Below are 22,209 nucleotides of genomic sequence, written 5' to 3'. Positions count from 1 at the left end.
CTGGGACTGAGAACTGCAAGAAACCAAAGCCGTTGCCAAGCCAGCTGCTGCCATTGATCCCCGTGGTTCTGCTGGTAACAGGAAGCAAACAGGAAAGAGCACGGCCCTTCTTTTTCCCCTCACCTTGCCACCCCGTTTGCAGAGCTGTCCAAAGCAAGCTGGAAAAGGAGAAATGTGAAACGGGCGAGGTGGCACACACCTGTAATCCCAGCGGCTCAGAAGACAGGAGGATGAGAGTTGAAAGCTAGCCTCAGCAACAGTGGGCACTAAGCAATTCAGTGACACCCTACATCTAAATAAAATACAGAAAAGGGCTGGAAATGTGACTTGGAAGACACTCAAACCCAAGTCCTAGCAAGACACTCAAACCCAAGGAAACTGAGATTCAAAGAGATCAGTGGTTAAGTGCCCCTGGGCTCAATCCCCAATACAAAAAAAAAAAAAAAATCTCAAGATATGCCTGCTGTACTCAATTGGGATAAATAGCCGAGAAGCACTTAATTGGAAGGTGCCACACACACCCAGCCAGATGCTCTAGACACCTGTCTCAAGTCTGAGTGCCCAAGACTGCAGAATACCAGAGGGGAGGGGATGCTGGGGACAGGGGTAGGAGGCAGGCAGCCAGGAAGCTGCTGTCGCAACCAGGAGAAAGCCACAGACCTGGGCAGAGGTACAGTGGCGTGGCAATGCAGATCCTGATTAAGCCCCATCCCCAAACTTAGAAGGCAGACTGTAGGATTTAAAGAGGAAGATCAGGGTGTCAGAGAAGCCTAGACTCATGGGCAGATGAGGACTGGAAATGAGGTGGAGCCAACTTGGTATGAGATAAGAAGTTCAAGACAATGGACAGAGGTGAAAGTCTCCACAAGGCGGGCTCTTAAAGGGTGTGTAAGGGTCCGGTGAAGCGTCGGAGAAAGAGACCACACAAGAGACTGGCTTCATGCAATTGGCAGGATGGAGTTTATTGAACCAGCATGCTGGGGCTCAAGGCTCACTCAGGAAGGGAGAGCAGCCCAGAGCCCAGAGCAGAGGTCAAGCAGAGCTTAAGTACACTTTCTGGAGAGGGCGGGGGGCTTTGCATACATCAGAACAAATCATCATGAGGCGCGGGAAAATTGAACAACAACTCTGAGACAGGATTAGTACATTCATTGGCGGGAACAGTCTGGGCAGGGGTGATTGGTCACTCCTAAGCAGGGTACACATTCAAACTGATTGGTTTTGGGGCCTGGATACCTACGCGCCAAACTACTCAGAGCCCTTAGCTATTAAACAACCAGGGAATCAGTGGAAATATTTACTGGGCAGTTCCAGCATTGTCCTAACAGCTACAGGGATTACAGGTTCTGGGGGTAGCAGAGGAATTTTAACAATACCTAGTCTTTTACTTTTTAACCCAGGCCTTGCAGTTTAGAAACTTTACAATGCTCGGTCTTTTACACTTTAACTCAGGTTTTGCAGCTTAGAATCAACTTAGAAATTTTCCTTTACAGGTGGTTGGTGATCACCATCACTGTGGACTTGGAGCTAGGTTCTGTAGGCGTTTCAACTAACATTCTCACTTAACCCCAGGACCACCTGCCTGATAGAAGAAAGCTGTACTCAAGTTCTGAGTTCTGAGCTACACTGCTCTGAGTGCATTCATATAACCACATGAGTTATTTGCATTCCCATGTTTTTGATGAGAAATCCTGGGCATAAGTGCTAGGTAGTTTGGCCCAGGTCCCATAGCTCTTGAATTTGCATATTAGTCTGTGTTCTGTAACTATAACAAAATACCTAAGATTGGGTAGCTTATAGAGAAAAGAGGTTTATTTAGATTACACACAGTGATGGAGGCTGCTAGTCCAGACAACATGGCAAAAATACTGGTTAAATCATCACATCATGGCAGATGCCTTCATGGCACATAAAAGGGAGAGAGCACATGGTGGGACAGGAAACCAGGAGGAGAGGCTAAGCTCACTCTTTTATAACATTTACTCTCTCTCTTTTTTTTCTTAGTTGTTGATGGACCTTTATTTTATTTATTTATATGTGGTGCCGAGAATCATACCCAGGGCCTCAACACATGCTAAGCAAGCGCTCTACCACTAAGCTACAACCCCAGCTCAAATTCAGGCTCCCTTGAGAAGAATCTCAGTCCCTTTCCAAGGGCACGCCCCCATACTTAACAACCTCCCAGGAGGCCCCACCTCTTAAAGGTCTCTGCAGATCTCAGGCCTCCACACTGAGGAACAAACTTCCAACACATGAAACCTTGGGAGACACACTCAAACAATACCCAAATCCTACCGAGCACCTGGACTGGGGAAACTGAGGTTCAAAGGCAAAGGGGACTGGCCCTGAGATAGATCCAGTAGTCTGGCCCCAGAGCACACACTCTTCAACTACAACACCAGCGTTCTAGGTTTAGTGGCTGAAACTCAGCGGATCAGGACAAAACTCATATTGTGCCCCCCAACATTATGAAAATTCCCACACACATAGAAAAGCTGAAAAAATAATATAATGAATACCTGTACACCATCAACTTTGATTCAACCATTATTGACGTTTTTTCATATTTGCTTTATAATTGTATTACAAAAGTTTTGCTGAGGGCTGGAGATGTGGCTCAAGCGGTAGCGCGCTCGTCTGGCATGTGTGCGGCCCGGGTTCAATCCTCAGCACCACATACCAACAAAGATGTTGTGTCCGCCGAGAACCAAAAAATAAATATTAAAAATTCTCTCTCTCTCTCCTCTCTCTTAAAAAAAAAAAGTTTTGCTGAACCATTTGAGAGTACTTTTTAAACACTGCAACACTTCACCATTAAATACATCTGCAGGTATTTCCTGAGAATGAGGACAATCTTCCCCACGACTGTAACGACCAATGTCACGTCTAAGAAAATCAATAATAATTCCACAATAATATATAAATATCAAGTTCACATTCAAATTTCCCCCAGTTATCCCAAAGTTTTGGTGTTCTTTTTTTCTTTTCCAGCCAAAATCCTATCAAGATTCACACATGGCATTTCAATTTGATATCTCTGCTGCAGTTCTTTAAACAGTCCTACTTTTTGGCATTTTAAAAATATAACAGATTAGAAAATATTGCAGTGTATTGTGTGCCCATAGTACAATAATTTATTAAATCATTTTTTGTTATTGAGCTGAGGTATCAGTCCAACTACCTTCACAAAAGCTAAAGTAGCAATGATGTAAATATAATAGAAGTCGGTTTTACTCATAATAATCCAATCATGGGACCCTCTCTCCTCTCTTCTCTCTCGGCCACTCTCAAACATAGCATCCGCCCCGTGATCTAAGATGGCAGCTCCTTCCTTCCTCCTGGTCTTCATTGCATCAAGAAAGGGGGAAGGAAATAGGGAGGTCATCACATACAATTATGCTCTGAACCCATTGATTAAAAGTCACACAGTCTTAAGTTTGGTGGCATATGTGCCTTCCTGAATTTTTGGTGTCTTATTATTAAAGGGATATGGAAAAATGGGCACCAGAGGATCACCAGCCTACACAGTTGTAAGTGAGCATGTTGTTGAACCCCGACACAAAGAAAAGACCACCAACTCCAATTTTAAATCAAATTAAAGCAAGCTTGTATTTGGGTGCACAAAGAGCTGATCAGCATCTGTCTCTCCCAACACAAGCTAGAGATCAGCACCCCCAGCTCTCCAGGAACAAGGTTTTACAGCACAAAAAGTTGCAAAGAGAACTTAGAGCTAAGAGGATTTTGACAAGCATAATACAAAGGCAGATAGTAGGTTAATGATCTACATGGTATTTCAAGGCAGGTAGTAAGTTCAGATCCCAACATCAGAGTTTAGGAGGTACCACTGAGATTTCAGAGAAGGTTGTTATCTGGTGGGGGGAGCCAGGATTTATGAGGCGCCACACTAAGGTGTTAGAGAGGGTTGTTACCTGGTCAGGGAAAGCCAGGCTTGGGTGAGTTCAAGGCACGGACAGGAATTCCAAACAAGTTTAGAAATTGCAGTAATTTATAGTAAAATAGAAATTAACTTTTCATGACTTTATGATGAGACAGCTCCCAATCTTTTTTTTTTTTTTAGTTGTAGATGTATACAAATCTTTGTTTATTTACTTTTATGTGGTGCTGAGGATCGAACCCAGTGCCTCACACTTATTAGGCAAGTGCTCTACCACTGAGACACAATCTCAGACCCAGGCTCCCAATCTTTTTTTTTTTTTTGATAGATCTTTATTTTTATTTATTTATATGCAGTGCTGAGAATCAAACCCAGTGCCTCACACGTGCCAGGCAAGTACGTACCACTGAGCCCTAGCCCCAGCCCTGAGGCTCCCAATCTTAAAATGGAATTAGGCTGGGTTCATCACATGTAAGGTATCCTGGGTCGGCTGTATCACTCCTCACTCACTGTGGTTGTGGGTAAAGTTTGAAATCTTCAGCTGCTACATCATACCAATAACATAACAAAGACTTAACATTGTTGGGGTAGAAGCCAAAATGGAAAGTATTCAACTTTCTTTAAACTTTCCTAGACAGAACTCAGAGCAGAAACCTGTCAAGGTGAAAACAGAGACGGTTGTCAGGGATGGAAAAAAAATAAGAGCCAAAAGATACATTCAAAAATTATATGAACTAGGCTGAAGTTGTGGCTCAGCTGTAGAGCGCTCGCCTAACACGTACAAGGCCCTGAATTCGAGCCTCAGCACCATAAAAAAAAAAACCCATAAAATAAAGGTATTGTGTCCAACCACATCTAAAAAAATAAATTTTAAAAAAATTATATGAACTGAGCAAGACCCTATATCAAAACAAAAATAAAAAAGGATTGGGGTGTGACTTAGAGGGTTTAATCCTCAATGCAAAAAAAAAAAAAGAAAGAAAGAAAGAAAAATCAAGCCCAGTGGCACACATCTATAATCCCAGCTACTTTGGAGCCTGAGACAGGAGGATCACAAGTTCAAGGCCAACCTCAGCAACTTAAGGAAACCATGTGTCAAAATTAAAAAACAAACAAACAAACAAAAAAAACAGAAAGGACTATAGATGTAGCTCAGTGGTAAAGTGCCCCTGGGTTCAATCCCCACCACCAAAAAAAAAAGTTAAGCAAATCCTCCTTGAGAGTCAGCCTGTGGAGAAGGGCCTCCTGCTTCCAGTACAGAGTCACAGCACATCAGCGGGAGGGGTGCTCAGTCAGCGCTTGAAAGATCCAAGTGCCTGGAATAAACAGAGGTAGAGGGAGCGCAGAGTTAGACACTCAGATCACGAGCCGGATAATCCTGACCAACGTTCTCTCTTGAAAATAACATGAAAAACAGAGAACACACACACTCGCATACACACACACCTGCACAGGCATTCTGGCAGGGAATGGAACACACACGCACATGCACACACATGCACATATGCACACATGCACATGAGCACCCACACGCATACATGTGCACACACACACCCAGGCATTCTAGCAGGGAATGACAAGGCCAAGATCCAGAGGAAGAAGGAAACCCAGAGAAGTGAACCTAGTGTCTTGAGCCGCTTTTCCTGGTGGTAGTGACTAATTTAGGGAAAGGCACCTGAGAGCAAGCTGACGTGCTTTCCTGGCTCACAGGGACGCAGAGACGGATACAGGAGATCAGGGTGTGCCAAGCAAGGGCCCCTGATAAAAGCCCTGGGCTGCAGGTCGGATCCCCCCAGGGAGCACATCCTAGCAGGGAATGAGCCAGAAACAGATCAGACCTCTAAGGCCACTGGAGCACAGCTGTGGGCATCTCCATCCCTGGCTGGGCTAAGGCCCTGGCCTGCCAGAAGCAGCCAGAAGTCCACTCTGAAGGAATGGAACATCATCCAGCCTCAAACCACTCCAAGTTCTCACGCACCATGTTCAGAACACAAGGGACGCACAGGAGAGGCCGCCGGACACTGGGTACGCCCACGGGAAGCAACAGGAGCTGCACTACACCACGCACTACCTCTGAGCCACAACCCCAGCCCCCATGGTTTGGTTTTATTTTACTACTTATTTGTTTTGTGACAAGATCTCACTGTGTTGCCCAGGCTGGTCTTAACTCCTACGCTCAAATGATCCTGCGGCCTCCGTGTCCTGAGCAGCTGGGACCACAGCCACACACCGCTGTGGTTTGGTTTCATGTGAGATGTGGAAGTTTATTTAGGGAAGCAGAGGCTCTTCAAGGGAGAATGTGGGCTATCTTGAGATGAGACACTTGGGAGGTAAAGCAAAGAACCACAATTCAAGGGAGAAAGCGGACCATCTGCAGAGGAAGAGACTGCCATGGTTTGCCAAGGAGGGAGGGTTGGGGTGTGGCTTAGAGGCTGAGCACTTACCTAGTATGCCTGGGCCCTGGGGTGGATTCCCAGCACTGAGGTGTGTGAGGAGAATGTTCTTCTCTCTTAAAAGAAAGTAAGTAACTCTTTGTAGAAGTTAATACATGTTTCCATTTGCTTTAAATAATCCAGTGGAGGCCAGGTGTAGTGGTACACACCTGTAGTCTCAGCGGCTCAGGAGGCTGAGGAGGAGGATCTCTAGTTCAAAGCCAGCCTCAGCAGTTTAGTGAGGCCCTAAGCAACTTAGAGAAACCCTGTCTCAAAAAATAGGAATTGCTGGGGATGTGGCTCAGTAGTTAAGCAACCCCTGGGTTCCATCTCCAGTACTACTATTACTACTACTAGTACTACTACTATACTACTATACTACTACTACTACTACTACTAATAATAATAATAATAATAATGATCTAGTGGATGAGAGAGAAATGAGAGGGCCTCTAAGTGAAACCAAATATGTTCAAGTTAATAACTGATAAAAATGAGTGACGGACACATGGGGATTTGTTTTACTCCTCTCTCTCTCTTTTTAAGTATACTTATAATTTTTATAATAAAACCACAAATATATGAAGAGAGGGCTGGGGTTGTGGCTCAGTGGTAGAGCACTTGCCCAGCGTGTGTGAGGCCCTGGGTTTGATCCTCAGCACTACATAAAAATTTTTAAAAAATAAATAAATAACACATTGTGTCCATCTACAACTACAAAAAAAAAATTTTTTTAATTATGAAGAGAAACTACAGGCATATGAGGACAAAAGACAATCTGGGTGAAAACCAAGATGAAAAAAAAATGGAAAATAAAGATCCATAGAGGATACAAATAATGGAGTCATTAAGCATGGATTTAAAAATAAGTATGCACAATATCCAAAAAAATAAATAAATAAAACACAAGATGGGGAATTTAACAGAAAACTAAAAACTGTCAAAACGAAGCAGAAATTCTTCTAAAACTAAAAATACAGTTGCTCTCCGATGATCACAGAATACAGAAGCAGCTTGATGACTCTCTGCCAAATCGGATGTGGGCCCCGGCACCCAGTGGCACAGTCAGGGTTGGGCAAATGTCGGAGCAGAGAGTCAGGTTCTCCCTGGAATTCCACCAAACCGTAGCTCAAGAGGCTGCGGCCCTCGGAGCCCTCAGACCTGGATAGACTCCCGGTGGGTGGCCTTCGGTGTCACGCCTCACTTGCGGCCCGCCCGAGTCCCGGACATGAGGGGAGCTTCCCTAAAAGCTGGAGGCCTAAGTGTCTTGGCTTCCATCTGATGGTTTGGGTGGGGACGCCTGTCCTGTGTGGGAGCTGAGGACGGTCAACACTGAGGACCTTGGAGGATACAGAGAAAAGAACTCGGGGAACAGAAAAGGCGTTAGTGAAACCAGAAAACCCACACAGAAGAGTGAAGAACCATTACCTCCCCACTAGTCGCACTGCCAATCTGCTCACCAGAACAGGGAGGTAAAGAGGAGGGTGTTATCGAAAAGAAAGTCAAGAGCCAAGATTAAAATCAAAGTGGGAGGAGGAGGAGGAGGAGGAGGAGGAGAGATGTTCCTAGTAAGAGGAGACCTCTATGAAGAAGTAAAAGGATAAGAAGAAACATGTGGGCAGGCGTGGTGGTGCATACCTGTAATCCCAGCAGCTCAGGAGGCTAAGGCAGGAGGATGGAAAGTTGGAGGCCCCCCGGGGCAATTCAGCAAGACCCTGTCTCAAAAATAAAAAATAAAAATAAGAAGGGCTGGGGATGTAGCTCAGTGGTAGAGTGCCCCTGAGTTCAATCCCCAGTGCTGAGAAGAAAAGAAATACATAAAAGAAGCGCCACTTTCTGAAGAAGAGTCACGCGTCTGCATAGCACTTCCCAGTCCAGAGGAAAGGGCCAGAGAACAAGGACCAACGGAAGGGACCGTGGTGAATCACCAGGACGCTTCATGGTTAAGATTCAGCCAGGAGCCAGGCGCGTTGGCCTGTAATCCCAGGGGCTGCAGAGGCCATGACAGAGAGCTTAAACAAGTACTTCTTCCTCACGGTTCTGAAGGTTGGAGAATCCAAGATCAAATCACCAGTAGACTCCAGGGTGAGGACCCGCTTCTTGGCTCTCTAATGGTAGAAAATGGTAGAAAGGGGAAAAGCTCCCGGTTCTTTGGAGTCTCTTTTTTTTTTTTTTTTTTGACACTAGGGGCACTTTACTATGTACCCCAGGCCTTTTAAAATTTTATTTAGAGACAGGGTCTCAGTAGATTGCTTTGAGCCTAAGTTGCGGAGGCTGGCTTTGAACTTGTGATCCTCCCGCTTCAGCCTCTTGGGCCCCTGCGATTACAGGCATGCACCACCATACCCAGCAAAGGTCAGGATTTCAATATAGGAATTTTCAGTAGGCACAAACATTCTGTTGACAGCAGTTATAGATAGTGGTGATGGTTGCACAACATTGTGAATGTATCTAATATCACTGAATTATACACAAAAACATGGTTAAAAACACATATTTTATGTCATGTTAAAAATTATATGGCCGGGGGTGTTACTCAGTGGTAAAGCATTTGCCTAACATAGACTGTTGAACCACAAAGAAACATTCTGAACCACAAACACCAGAAGACTGACAAGGGATTTTTGACTTTCAAAGAACCTTTTCTGAGAACCTGCACATTTCTCTGCAGGAAAATCATATAAAGGGCTCGGATGCAGATCAGTGGTAGAGCGCTTGCCCAGCATGTCAAGGCCCTGGGTTCCGTCCTTAGTAATCCGCACCCCTCCCCCGCAATCACGTACAAAGTCAGAAAGCTCAATCCTGTGTCACTTCTCTTCAAGATGCCAGAGGAGAGGGACGCCCACAACCTGCCTTTGTGGCATGTACACCTTTGATGGCCTTTAATTAATCTTTACTTGTGCCTTGTCTTTGACACATCCTGGAATTCTTTTCAGCAGCCATAGAAACCTGGGCCAAATTGAGGTTCCATTGCCCCTTGGAAGAACCTCGTTGAACCCCTGTCTAATGACTCTCTACCCCACCCCCCAGGACCAGAAGCCCCAGTCTTTAAGATCTCTAATCAGATAATGCTTGGACCAACATACTTTAGACAAGAAGGGGCCTTGAAACTTCATGCCCTCCATCCTCCTGCTGACTCACAAGAGAAGATCATGGTCCAAGGAGACCACGCTTGCTGCCCAACATCCTGCTGTGACTTACTTGCCATTTTTCCTTCTGTAGAGAGAAATATGAGGGGCTGTTAGATCCAGTGCAAGTGACCCCAGGTCCACTGGCTACTGTGCCTCCAGGGACGAGGGTCCTGGAGTAACCTGCTGCTGGTGAGGGGCGGACTGCGGCCGCACTGCAGCACCTCTGGTAGCACAGGGCCGTGCTCTGCTGACATCACAAGCAGAATGCAGGGGCTGGCTGCACTTTAATTGTGACATCGGGGAGCAAAGCTGGGGCAGTCCTTAAGGAGGAAAGCCACCTTGACAGGGAGACTACAGACCAGCAGCCAAAGGCAAAGGTAAGAGCGTGGTCACTAGGCCCCAAGAGCAGCGAGGCCCGTGGGTCTGTAGGACGGAAGAGGCTGCACACCCGAGGGACTTGCAGGAAGCAGGGGCAGAGGCCCAGAGGATCCATCCCTAAAACCCTCTGGACAATGAGTCTGGAAATTCTTTGAACTTTATACCCAGTGAGAGGAGTGGCTTGAAGGTTGACATGAAAAGTGCTTTTTGTTCCCCTTTTTTAGACTATACAGAGGTTTTACAAGTTTTTTTTTTTTTTTCTGCAAACCCGGCATTTACAAAGAGAGGAAGCTACAAATCACAATGCCCTCTGCAGAAGTTTTTGGCTGGTATCCTGTATAAAAATCTTTCTGACAAGAAGAGAGGCTTACTTAGGGCAAGGGTCTTTTGGGTGAGGGTACCTGTTCTGCTTCAGGGTGGGGGACCTGGTGAATGGGGATGGAGCGAGGCGCCCACGCCGAGTGCCCAAGGTCCTTCCCTTCTCAACACAGGGCAGCAACGGATATGGCTCTCCCTGACATGCAGCAAGTTTCACGTGAGTCCTTGTGCCTCTCACCTCCTCCGAGCACCAAGGCAGTGGGTGAAACACCTTCCTACCGCCCCTCTGCCCTCTTGCCCACAGTTGGGACTGGGACAAGAACACAGTCCCCAGTGTATGCCTCCCATTGGTTTAGTGACACAGTCCAGTTGCCCCACGGCAAACAGCTGCTGCCAAGAGGAGCACAGTTGTACCCCTGAAGCATGACTCCAGTGAGGCTTTGCTCTGTCTCCCCAGGGCCAGCCCAGGACCAAGTCCCAGCCCCACAGCTCCCCGCCTTGCCCTCGAGACCTTCCCAAGGCCAGCTCCTGCTGAATAACACCTCCGCTCTCCGCACATTCGAGGACCAAGTCCTGTGTCCCATTTGCTTGGAGGTGTTCCATAATCCGGTCACCACCGCCTGTGGCCACAACTTCTGCATGACCTGTCTCCAAAGTTTCTGGGACCACCAGGCTGCCACGGGGGAGACCCACTATTGCCCCCAGTGCAGAGAGAGCTTCCCCTCCAGGCCCCGGCTCTGCAAGAACGTCATCCTAGGGGAGATGGTGGCCTGCTTCACCCAGGGTAAGAACCAGGCCACGGGGCCCTTGTGGAACACAGCTGGGCCCAGGGACGTGCCCTGTGACTTCTGCTCCCCCCAGAAGCTCCGGTCTGTCAAATCGTGCCTGCACTGTGTGGCCTCTCTGTGTGAGAAGCACCTGCGCAGCCACTTTGAGGACCAGATGTTCCAGAGCCACCAGCTGCTGGAGCCTGTGCAGGATCTCAAGACCCGCTTGTGTCGCAAGCACCGCAAGCTCCGGCAGCTGTACTGTCGCACGGAAGGCTGCTGCGTGTGTGGCGCCTGCCTACTAGAGGAACACAAGAACCACGAAACGGCCCCACTGGAGGAGGAGCGAGCCCGCAAGGAGGTGAGGTGGCAGGAGCAGGGAGTGGGGGGCTTTCAGCTCACATCCTAAGAGGAAAATTATGCAGCTAAGGCTGAAGGTGGTGGCGTGGGCCTGCAGTCTCAGCTATTCGGGAGCTGAGGCAAGAGGATCACAAGTTCCAGAGCCTGGGCAACAGAGCAAGACCGTGTCTCAAAAACAAAAAGAAAAACAAACAAAAAATCCCGAAGTTGATGAAGCAATAGTCAGCAGGATTGTGTCATGACATGAAAAGGCTGTTGAGGGGGCTGGGGTCAGAGCTCAGTGGCAGAGCACTTGCCTAGCACATGCCAGGGCCTGGGTTCTATTCTCAGCACTGCATATGAATAAAATAAAGGTCCATTGACAACTTAAAAAAAGGCACTGTTAAGTTAATAGGATGCAGAATTGTTTTGGGGAGGGACCCAAGAACTTTTCAGTCTATTTCAACATTATCAAAGTACAAATAAAGCCAGGCGTGGTAACACATGCCTATAATCCCAGCAATTTGGGAGGCTGAGACAGGAGGATTACAAGTTTAAGGCCAGCTTCAGCCACTTAGCAAGACCCTGTCTCAAGTTTAAAAAGTCAAAGCACTGAAGGTGTAGCTCAGTGGTAGAGAGCCCCTAGCTTCCGTTACTATTACAATAAAAAAATACAAGAGTACAAACACTTTTCCCTACTTTTGAATTTTATTGAATATAGTTGGATGAGTTTTTAAGAGAAATCCTTATATTTTAGATACCCTGACTTGTATATTATACAACAGTGCTATTCCCACAGAGCCACTGCTCAACCAGACAAGACACTCGTGACAGGATGTAAACCGATGCATCACTAAATTCACCACTTAGTTTGAGGAACACTTTTTTCCCATTGCCAGACTGTCTCAAAGAAGGAAGCACTATGTCAATTAAAAAAAAAATTGTAGTTATAGATGGACACAGTGCCTTTATTTTACTTGTCTATTTTTATGTGGTGCTGAGGATTGAACCCAGGGCCTCACAACCAGGCAGGGGCTCTGCCACTCAGCTACAGCCCCAGCCACCACATCAGTTTACAGTCTGACCAGCAACCGTCTGTGGACAGACACTTGCCAAAGCACTGTTCTGTTCTGTAATCTAACAATGCAAATGGCAGTTGCTGGAAGAGGTGGAAATGATAGGCTCATGTAGAAGGACTTGGGCCTGGAGTATGGCTCTGGGGAATGCAGGTGGCTGTGTGACCGCTATCCCTCACCAGGCCCCAGTGAAACCTTCACAGCCCCTTCCTGTGGCCTGAAACCATGGTCATCACTGCTAGGAGCAGTGACCCTCATTCCTATGAATGGCACAGGCTCTCAGTAGGTGCCAGGAGCAGAGGGGTAGTGGGCCAGGCGCCGTCCACCCTTTGGCTCTGGTCTTTTTCATTCCCCTTGAGGCCAGCAGATGAATGCAAGAGGTACGTCTGTCTCTTCTGGGCTTGGACAGGGGATGCTTGGAGCAGGGCTTCTCCAAGGCCCCTTCTCTGAATCGGGGCCCCTCCTTCTCCCCCTACCCCAGATGGAGGTTCGGAAAGTCCAGGCCAACGTGGAGAATGAGATGCTAATCATTGCCTCCGACAGCCAGAAGCACCAGGGGCGAGTGACCTTTCTCTCGGTAAGGTGGAGCTGTCCCCACCCCAGGCCCAGGCTGCCCCAGCACCCTGCATCAGGCTGAGGGCCCTCTTGGGACCTGAAAAGGGGGGTCTAGGTGTAGGATGGTGGGGTAGGAAGAACAGGTGGACAGACAGGGCCATGAAAGTAGGGTACAGGAGTGGGGATCAAAGATGCCTGTCAACTCACCCACCCAGAAACTCATCCAGACGATGAGGGATGAGGTGAACACCTGCTTCTCCGAGATCATCCACGAGGTCAAACAGCTGCAGATAAAGGTCTTGGATTTCGTGGAGAAAGAGGAGGCAACTGCCCTGGGGAAGCTGGGCAGCTCCATCCAGCAGAGCCACAACCGGCTTCTGAAGCTAGAGGGGGACAGTGTCTGGCTCCACACCCTGCTCACCAACAGAAGTGATGAGCAGTTCCTGCAGGCAAGACCCCACCCTGGCTCCGGCCCTGCCGCCTCTCCATGCTCCCTCCACCCTCAAACACACCGGATCTGCCCAGACCTCAGAAAAAGTGAGCAGCGTGTGGGGCTGCATCGCTTTGTCCATTCCCCTGCCTTGGGGAGCCCCAGGTCACCATCCTGAGCATACACCAACACTCTCGGCTTCTTGCTTCTCCACACAGCTCAGCCTTATCCTTCCTTTCCTGCCTTGAATTCCACGGAACGGTGGGTATGCCTTAGGATTCTGGGTATCTTAAGTTTTTCCAGTGCCAGATTGAGACTCGGAAAATCCATTGATCAAAATCCCTTTTCCTCCCCAGCCCTGGCCGCATGGTCTGGTGGTGCTGCTGCAAGAATGTAGTGGGTTGGTGTACCGAGGCATGCGGCTGGCCAGAAGGTGGCAGCAGTCTTCTCAGTGGGTGGGACTCAAGTCCTGCTCATAGACCTACCTTCCTTTCTTTCTTTCTTTCTTTCTTTCTTTCTTTCTTTATTTATTTATTTATTTATTTATTTATTTATTTATTAGCTGTCAATAACCTTTATCTTTTTCTTTAATTTATATGCAGTGCTGAGGATCAAACCCAGTGCCTCATACATGCTAGGCAAGCATTCCACCCCTGAGCCACAACCCCAGCCTAGACCCCCTTTCTTAAAGTGCTACCACATACCTGGGCAGATTTCTAGGAATACTGTTCACCTTGCCCCCCACTCCCCCGTCCCCAAACAACAGGACACATTTAGCAGTGGTTTTCAATAAACAAGTCAAGGTTTAAAGGGAATCCTCCCATCGTTCCCTCAGTGCCCTAAACCAGAGTTCTGGTCTTTGGCAGAATCCTAACCTCAGATGTCCAGATAACTAGGAAGAGGGGAAAGAGGTGTCCGGGTGTGAAAACAGACAACTCCTCCATCTGCCTGTGGTCCTGGGGGTCATTGGGCCCCTGCTGTGAGTGAGAGCCCCTGGCATCTGCCTGGTCCCTGGCTGACAGTGTTAACACCTGCCCCTCCCTGCATGGCAGGAGTTCCCCAAATTGAAGCATATCCCAGTCTCCTCGGAACCCCTGATGGGCACCAACTGTGAGGAGACACAGAGCTTCCTCCAGCTGCCAGAGACCCTGGCTGAGCTCCGGACCCAGCTGGTGGACATGGGTCTCCGCTTCGTCAACCAGCTCCTGATGAAGGGTCAGTCTCTGGTGACCTGGGGCCTGCATTCTGGGGGGTGGGACCGCCCTGCAGGGCAGTGGTTATGGAGCTTTCCTGCCCGAGTGCACCTTCCCCAGGTGACACAGTCTCCTGGAGCCCATGCCTCTTTCCAGGAGGATGGGCTATAAGAGGGTCCTCAGCAAAGCTCCTCCATCTCCCCAGGCATTAGGATGAACTCCTACGAGGTGCTGCCACTAACCATGGACAGGAAAACACTCCTCCAATGTGAGTCCTTGGAACCGGGCCATGCCTGAGGGAGAGAGGAGCAGGGTCCCTGATGCCTCAACTACCCAGTCCTACTTGCATTCAGGCCAGGCCCTCCAGGGTGTGGCCTGACCTCTCACTCCACACTGGAGATCTCAAAAGGACTTGTCCCAGGCCCTAGGTCCTGGTAGGAAGGGGAGGAGACCCAGTCCCATCCTGCCTCAGAACCAGCTCTGGTGTGGCTTCCTGGACCCTGTGTGGCAGGACATCTGCCTCCAGCTGGGGCTTAAGCTGAGCCAGAGTGAATAGGCTCTGTCCACGTCTTCCTCAGACACAAGCTCCCCATTCATTTGCTGTTCCTGTAGCCCCTCACCCACGTTGGCCTGGGGCCAAATCCCAAAGGCTTCTCTGAGATGCTTAAAGGTTGTATTGTCTTTGCTGTCCCCCTCTGGGTCACTCTCCCTCAGTCTTTAGTTAGCTTTGTTTCCTAAACAAATAAAGAGGGAGATTACATGGGGATACAGTGGGAGAAGCAGGGGGACTCCTGGCTCCGGCCCCTCCCAGAAAGTGGAACACTGGAGAGTGACCAGGTCATCCTTCCTGGTGGCCAGGCCATAGTTGGGGGGTTAAGGGACTGGATGGAGGGGCCACTCCTGGGAGCCATGGAATTTAGCACCCCTCTTCCCCCAGAGACCTCCACCCCTCTTCCCCGAGGGCGCTGACCCAGGCTCCACTCCCCCCACCGCCAGGTTACTGCAACCTGAACTTCGACCCCTCCACCGCCAGCGAGGAGCTGTTCCTGTTCAAGGAGACCCACTCGGTGCTGAACCTGGGCATCCTCCTGGAGCCCTCGGCCACGGGCGGCCCGGTCCCGGGCTTCAAGCAGTGGCCGCAGGTGCTGTGCTCCCGCGGCCTGTCCGAGGGCCGCTACTACTGGGAGGCGGAGGTGTCCAACTCGTGGATGTGCCTGGGCGTCACCTACCGCCGCAGCCCGCAGCTCAACGGCGTCCCGCGCCGCAACATCGTCTACCTGCTGGGCCGCAACCCCTACTCGTGGTGCCTCGAGTGGGACTCGCTCAAGTTCTCCGTGTGGCACAACAACACGCAGACGGTGCTGCACGGCGCCTACCACCGCACGCTGGGCGTGGCGCTCGACTGCGCCGCCGGCTGCCTCTCCTTCTACGGCGTGGCGGGCGGCGTGAGCCTGCTCTACCGCTTCCTCGCCACCTTCCTCGAGCCGCTCTTCCCCGCGGTCATGGTCAGCAGCGGCGCCTCGGTCACGCTCAAGCAGCGCCCCGACGCGTAGGCGGCACCCGGCCGGCTCAGGGTGACGGCCAATAAAGCTGGACTCTGAGCGCTGGCTGGGCAGAGCCGCAAAGGGAGGGTGGCCGGCCCCGCGTGGTCCCCTGCGTCCAGGGTGGAGGGTGGGTGACCTGCCTGCCTCCCGCTGCAGCGCCGGCCAGGCAGTCCCAGGAACTGCAAATGGGCAATGGCCACAAGAACCAGGCTGGAGTTCCCCTGGGGATGGGGACAAGTCCTGGAGCCTTGGAAGAGGACACTTCTGCGCTCGGTGCTGGGCCCCACACTCATCTCCCACCCCAGCCGAGGCTCCTGCCTTGGTTCTCAGGCTGATCCTGGTCACTCAGCACTGGGGCCTGTCCCCGAATGCCTTGCTGCCTGAGACTGGGCCACCTGGCTTCTCTCTGGCTTCACCTTCCTGGGTGGCCAAAGGTAGAAGTGTCAAGGGACAGAGTTGGGAAGGGGGGGGGGGTGGTCTGAGCCCTGGCTTAGCTGGGAGCTAGGAGGTTAAGATGGAGGAGCCCAGGACTATCTTTCTCGGATTCAAAACTGATAGGCTGAAGACCAAGGGTCAAGCAGAGGCCCAGGCTGCTGACCCCATAGCCCATCACAGGGCTTCTCTGACCGCTGGTGTCTTCAAGCCTGGAGATGCCATGCTGGGTGGGTAAACTTAGACCATCCTCCACCCGCCCCTAAGGCTCCTAAGAGAAGCTCCCTGCCCCCTAAGCCATGAGCCCACTTGGCTAGGGCTCCAACAGCATGGGGGCCTCTGCCGCGGGACCTGCCCAATGGGATGGATGGAAGTCTAAGGACAGGCTGGACCCAGGACAGTTCTCTGCCTCCGGACCCTGGCAGGGCCAAGACTGGGGTCTCAGCCCCCCTGGGGAAGCTGAGGATTCTGTCCAGCAGGAAACCACCTTGGTATTTCCAGCTTCAACCAGCCCCGTTCCTGTAGGTTCCACAGTGAGGGCTCTCTCAGTTGAGTTAATGTTTGACTCCCAAAAGGAAACCCTACAAGTCACGGGGAGAAAATCCCCCAGGGCAAAGCAGTAGGCACCCAGGTTAGATGGCACCCCACAAGGTGTTCCGGAATTCCACCCGGGTTCGCTGGCTTCTAAGGAATAAGTGACCCAGTTTTCCCCTTGAGGCACTTATTTTGGAGCAGGCAGAGCAGGAAGAGAACGGGGACATAGGGTGTGCTCTGAAGGTCTCTTGGAGGTGCAGTCCCTTTGGCTCCTCTGAGCAAGCCCTAGCTGTGACCTCATGGTGACCTTTCTCCCTGGAGTCTTCTTCACTAAGCTCCAGCTCTAGTGACTGGGCACAACACCTTTATTTCATGTACTTTTATGTGGTGCTGAGGATCCAACCCTGTGCCTCACATGTGCTAGGCAAGTGCTCTACCTCTGAGCTACAGCCCCAGCCCCTCTAGTGACTTATTCTCCAGAGGCTGCTGTCCCTGCATATAGCAAGTAGTGAGATGAAAGCCTTTCCCCTTATTAAAGAGATTTTGTGTGTGCCCCCATAACACACCCCACCTTCCTTCTTCCTGACTCAAAGGGGAAACCAGAGGAGGGATGCCCAGGAGGCTAATGAACACAGTAGGGCCACACGGATCTCCCAGTCCTCCCCCAACAGGGGGCTGCAAAGGAGGGCCCCTTCTCCTCTGGGCTGCAAGGATTCAGCAGGGTGCTGTGTAAACAGTCAGGGCCCCTGGAGCGCACCTCCAAAGGGGTGTGTGGTTTACTGGCTTTCTCAAACCCTAGGGCTTTTTTTTTTTTTTTTTATGGACTTTTATATGTGGTGCTGAGAATTGAACCCAGGGCCTCACATGCTAGATATTACTCTACCATGGAGCCACAACATCAGCCCTAAAACAGGGTCTTACTAAGTTGCTGAGGGTCTTGCTAGGTTGCCTAGGCTGGTCTCAAACTTGCAATCCTCCTATTTCAGCCTCCCAAGTCTCTGGGATGACAGGCATGTGCCATCACACCAGGGAGCAGTCTGTTTTTAACCACTAGGCTACACAGCCTCTTGTATAATGTGTTCATTGTGGAGAACTCTCACACGATATGAAAATAAAACCACCCAAGTTCTACCCCCTCAAGACCCTCTCCTGGAGTGTTTCCTACAGTCTTGAGCAAACAGAGCTGTGGGTCAAGACAGAGCTGTGGGTCAGCTGGAGATGTAGAACACCAGAAACAGTTACAACTCATTTGTTTTCCTAAGTTACCTTCAAAATGCAAAAATAATTTGTTCATTGTAGAATGCATAATGTTACAAGCTACAAATGAGTCCTATGGCTTTGTTTTATTTCTCTTCCTGGTACCCACTAAAGGTGGTGGCAAGAGGCAACCCAGCCAAAGCCATGTTACTCCAAGTTCCACCCACCCACACACAGGAGGGTGCTAGCAGGGCCAAAGGATGGTGGCAGTATGTCATCATCCGTTCCCACAGGTGGACAGGGTGGGAAGCAGGACCAGATGACAAGAGCCTGGGCAGGAAGCTCTGGTCTTCTCTCCACCCAAGGGTGGGATGCTTGGGGCTGAGCGTGGGGGGAGGAGTCCGTGGGAGCCCCACAGAGGCCCTGCCAGGCATAGTGGGAGGTCTCCAAGACGGCTTAGACTCACCTCTGCACTCTTCCTGGGAGGAAGGCAGATTGTTTCCCTCCTTTCTGTGCCCATAATGCACTCTGCGTGCCCCCCTCCTGGCACCCACATTGCATGGTGTTTTGAATAAGAATTCCCCATTAATGGCTGCCTGACACAGCCGGTGCTTAATAGGAGTTGATACCAGGACTGAAGTGGGAGGGCGGGACCACTTGGATCCTTTCCTGGGTCAGGTGAGGCCAGGTGTAGGTGGCCCAAACACAGAGCTCCCTACTTCCTTCTCTTTCACTACCCCTTTCCTCCTCATGAAGCTAAGACACTGTGCCGGCTGAGCTAGGTGGGGGCAAAGGACCTGCCTGTGTCCCCATTTCCACCTCCCCTAGAGCCTGAAGGTTCTCCGGGACAGGTGTGGGGGGGGAGAGACACCCACCTCTACCAACCTGTTTCCTGACCTGCAAAATGGCATGCGCAGAGGCTGGGCATGAGGGCGAGGGCCCGTAATCCTCACGTCTCAGAAGGCTGAGGTAGGAGGATGGCAAGTTCCAGGCCAGCCTCAGCAATTTAGGGAGGCCCTAAGCAACTGAGAACCTGTCTCAAAATACAAAAAAGGGCTGGGCCTGGGGCTCAGTGGTTAAGCACCCCTGGGTTCAATCCCTAGAACAACAACAAAAAAAAAGTACACATAGGGACACCATTCATACCTGTTGAGGACGGTTGGCTCCCTGGGCTTCTCAGACCTGGCAGTTGGGAAACAAGCGGCGCTTTGGGCAAGGCAGGGACCACGGGTGAGGCCAGGGAAGGTGTGAACTCAACGTTCAACCTAAGTAATATGTTAATGTAACATTTCTCTAAACAACGCAAAATCCCGCAGCAGACAAAATATTAAAATTGTAAATAAAGACCAGGCCTGAGCTGGCGCTGGAACACCATGCCTCACCCACTGACGCTAATCTCAGCCCTGGTACCAACGAAATTCATTCACAAAGCCAGGTCACCACTTCCTGGGCCATGGTTTGCATTAATTTTTCCACCTTGATCACTGAGCTTTTTGGTGTCCCCCTTACATACTGAGCCCCAGGCAAGTGGCTTGGCCCGTTCACCCTAGCTGGAGGTGACACAGTTCTGGAAGATGCTCACAGAACTGAGTGGCTGGACGATGGGGAGCTGTCCTGCAGGGGAAAGAGGTCCCGCCCCAGGGCTAGGGATGCAGCTCAGTGGCGCGGCACTTGCCTAGCGCGTGTGGAGCCCTGGGTGTCATCCCCAGCATCGAAAAACAAAAGCAAAAACAGAACAACCTAAATGCTGAGGGCAACCCTGGTGTTACTAGCACGCACGTGCACTGCTGCAGTGAAGTTCAAATAACACCGTCTGCCAAAATAAATAGCAATCCAAGCGCCAGAAGCCCAAGGGCACAGTTTTAAGAGCTTCTGGTGTCCTGCCAAGTGCTTCTGGAGGCGGCATCTGCCTCATGAAGCGGCTACAGGCTCTTCCTACCTGGAGGACAAGTGTCTTTGTTGCTTTTGTGTCTCACACAGCAACCCCTGGAGATGACACCGACAGTTAAGATTTCTGCTCCAGTGTTCCCTACAAGTACGCTGAGTAGCTCCTGGCTCCGTGTCCCCTGGGTGACATGAAGCTTGGCACAGAGAGTATGGCAGGAAGCAAGATAGACCCAGTCCCTGCCCCAGGACAGCTTCGAGGGTGGGGGGCACACTGGACATCAGTCACAGTGGTGACCCCACTGAGCTACACATCGAGGATGAAGAGGCGGCCATGGAGCCATCTGACTGGAAGTGTCAGGGCTGAGGGTGACCTGAGGTAGGGAGGAGGTCCCTGCTGGATGGGAGGGGAGATGGTGGGAAAGCACGTGGACCAAAACCAGGCAGCCTGGTTCAAATCATGGCTCTGCCACTTGCCACTGTGTGACCTTAAGCAGACTAGCTTAACTTCTCTGTTCCTCTCTTGGGGGGGAGGGATAATGACAGTATCCACCTCACAGCAGATTTAGTAAGTCGACCTGTGTACTGACTGGACTTCCTCATTCAACAAATAAGACTGAGGAGGGGACAATTCTTTCATACCATGTGTCAGGCCGTAGGGACCCACTGGTGAGCTAAGAGACTAGTCCCTACCCTCACAGAGCTTGTGACCAAGTGATGCAGAGAATAATCATGGAATTCTTTAAATCAGGGATCAGCAAATTATAGACCACCACTTGTTTTTGTGTGACTTGTGAGTTAAATAATGGTTTTTCTATTTTTTTTTATCAGTTGGATGAAAAACCAAAAGCAGGATATTTTGTGAAATATGAGAAATAGAGGGAGCCGGGAGCCGGGAGCCAGGAGCTGGGCGTGGTGGCACATGCCTATAATCCAGTAACAGGGAGACTGAGGTAGGAGGATTGCAGGCTAGAGGTCAGCCTCAGCAACTTCTGAGAGCCTATCTCAAAAAATTAAAAGGACTGGGATGAAGCTCAGTGGTAGAGCACTTGCCTGTGTGCACACAGCCCCAGGTGGGGCCACATCTGCCTGGGATAGGATGCTGCTGAGTGGCTGGAGCCCCCTCAGTGCCTTCTTTTCTCTAGGTCCCTCCTTCTGCCCCTGCTGCAGGGATAGCTTCTCTGTCCTCTCTCCACGGAGTCCTGACGAGGCTGCTCCTCTCGGCTTCGCGGCTGCACTTTCAGATTCATCTCCCACTTTCCAGGTCTTCCCCAGGAAGCTGCCCCGGCGTGGAGCCCCCCGACCGCTCTGCTCACGCCCTGGCAGAGCTTCTGGTCTGTTGCCCTTTCCCAGCACCACACACACACACACACACCAAAAAAAAAAACTAGCGAGGGAGAGAGACAGAGCCAAAGAGAGAGAGAAGCTATGGCAGAGAAGGGCAATGTCCACACAAGTTCTGGTCAATGCTGGGTTTTAAGAGCCTCTGAGGCTGGGGTTGTGGCTCAGCGGTAGAGCGCTCTCCTTGCACGTGCAAGGCCCTGGTTCAATCCTCAGCACCACATAAAAAATAAGTAAATAAAACAAAGTTATGTAAAAAAAATGTCAGTCTGCTGTCCTTCAAGGAATAGCATTAAAAAAAAAAATCCTCCCAGGCATACAAGTACAGGTGCAGATTGGCTATCAGGTCCAGACTTATAGGATATGGAACTGTCAGTGTGCAGGTGGGGGGGGTGGGAGAGGGGGCTGGTGGGAGACGGGTGGTGGATGGGCTGAGACAGGGAGGGTGAAGGTCAGCTGCAGGTTCACCTTTCAAAAATCAAGGGCTGAAGAAGGACAATCACAAATTCAAGTCCTGCCTCAGCAACTTAATGAGGCCTTGTATCAAACAATAAATACATAAGGGCTGGGATGTGGCTAGTGGTAAAAGCCCCACTGGATTCACTCTCCAGTATCACCCCCCCCCAAAAAAAAATAAGAGTAAACAAGAGCAGAGCAATGACCAGTGACCAGACGAAGGGGAGGAAACCCAGAAGAGAGTTACCCCACGCAGGTCAAGGAGAGTGCGTTTTAAGGAGGAGGAGGAGGGCAGCATGGTGAACTA

The 22,209-nt window shown here is 50.4% G+C and overlaps 1 protein-coding gene and 1 long non-coding RNA gene across 2 annotated transcripts; one reads left to right on the top strand and one right to left on the bottom strand.

Annotated features, from left to right (window-relative positions):
* Positions 1 to 941: 941 nt before the first annotated feature.
* On the bottom strand, positions 942 to 15,882 carry LOC144375971 (uncharacterized). Its single transcript, XR_013435937.1, has 3 exons — positions 15,744 to 15,882; positions 6,340 to 9,543; positions 942 to 5,211 (listed from the first exon to the last, which is right to left on the bottom strand). It is a non-coding gene; the product is annotated as an uncharacterized LOC144375971 (long non-coding RNA).
* Positions 10,088 to 18,351, top strand: LOC101955511 (E3 ubiquitin-protein ligase TRIM65). Its single transcript, XM_078041720.1, has 6 exons — positions 10,088 to 11,282; positions 12,818 to 12,913; positions 13,107 to 13,340; positions 14,374 to 14,536; positions 14,720 to 14,782; positions 15,511 to 18,351. Exons 1-6 carry the CDS (start codon positions 10,578 to 10,580, stop codon positions 16,065 to 16,067), a joined length of 1,818 nt encoding a protein of 605 aa, XP_077897846.1. The 5' UTR covers positions 10,088 to 10,577; the 3' UTR covers positions 16,068 to 18,351.
* The last annotated feature ends 3,858 nt before the right edge of the window (positions 18,352 to 22,209 follow it).

This window comes from Ictidomys tridecemlineatus, chromosome 3 (genome assembly GCF_052094955.1).
Source record: "Ictidomys tridecemlineatus isolate mIctTri1 chromosome 3, mIctTri1.hap1, whole genome shotgun sequence".
NCBI lineage: Eukaryota > Metazoa > Chordata > Mammalia > Rodentia > Sciuridae > Ictidomys > Ictidomys tridecemlineatus.
This window is presented reverse-complemented; position numbering and strand designations above follow the sequence as displayed.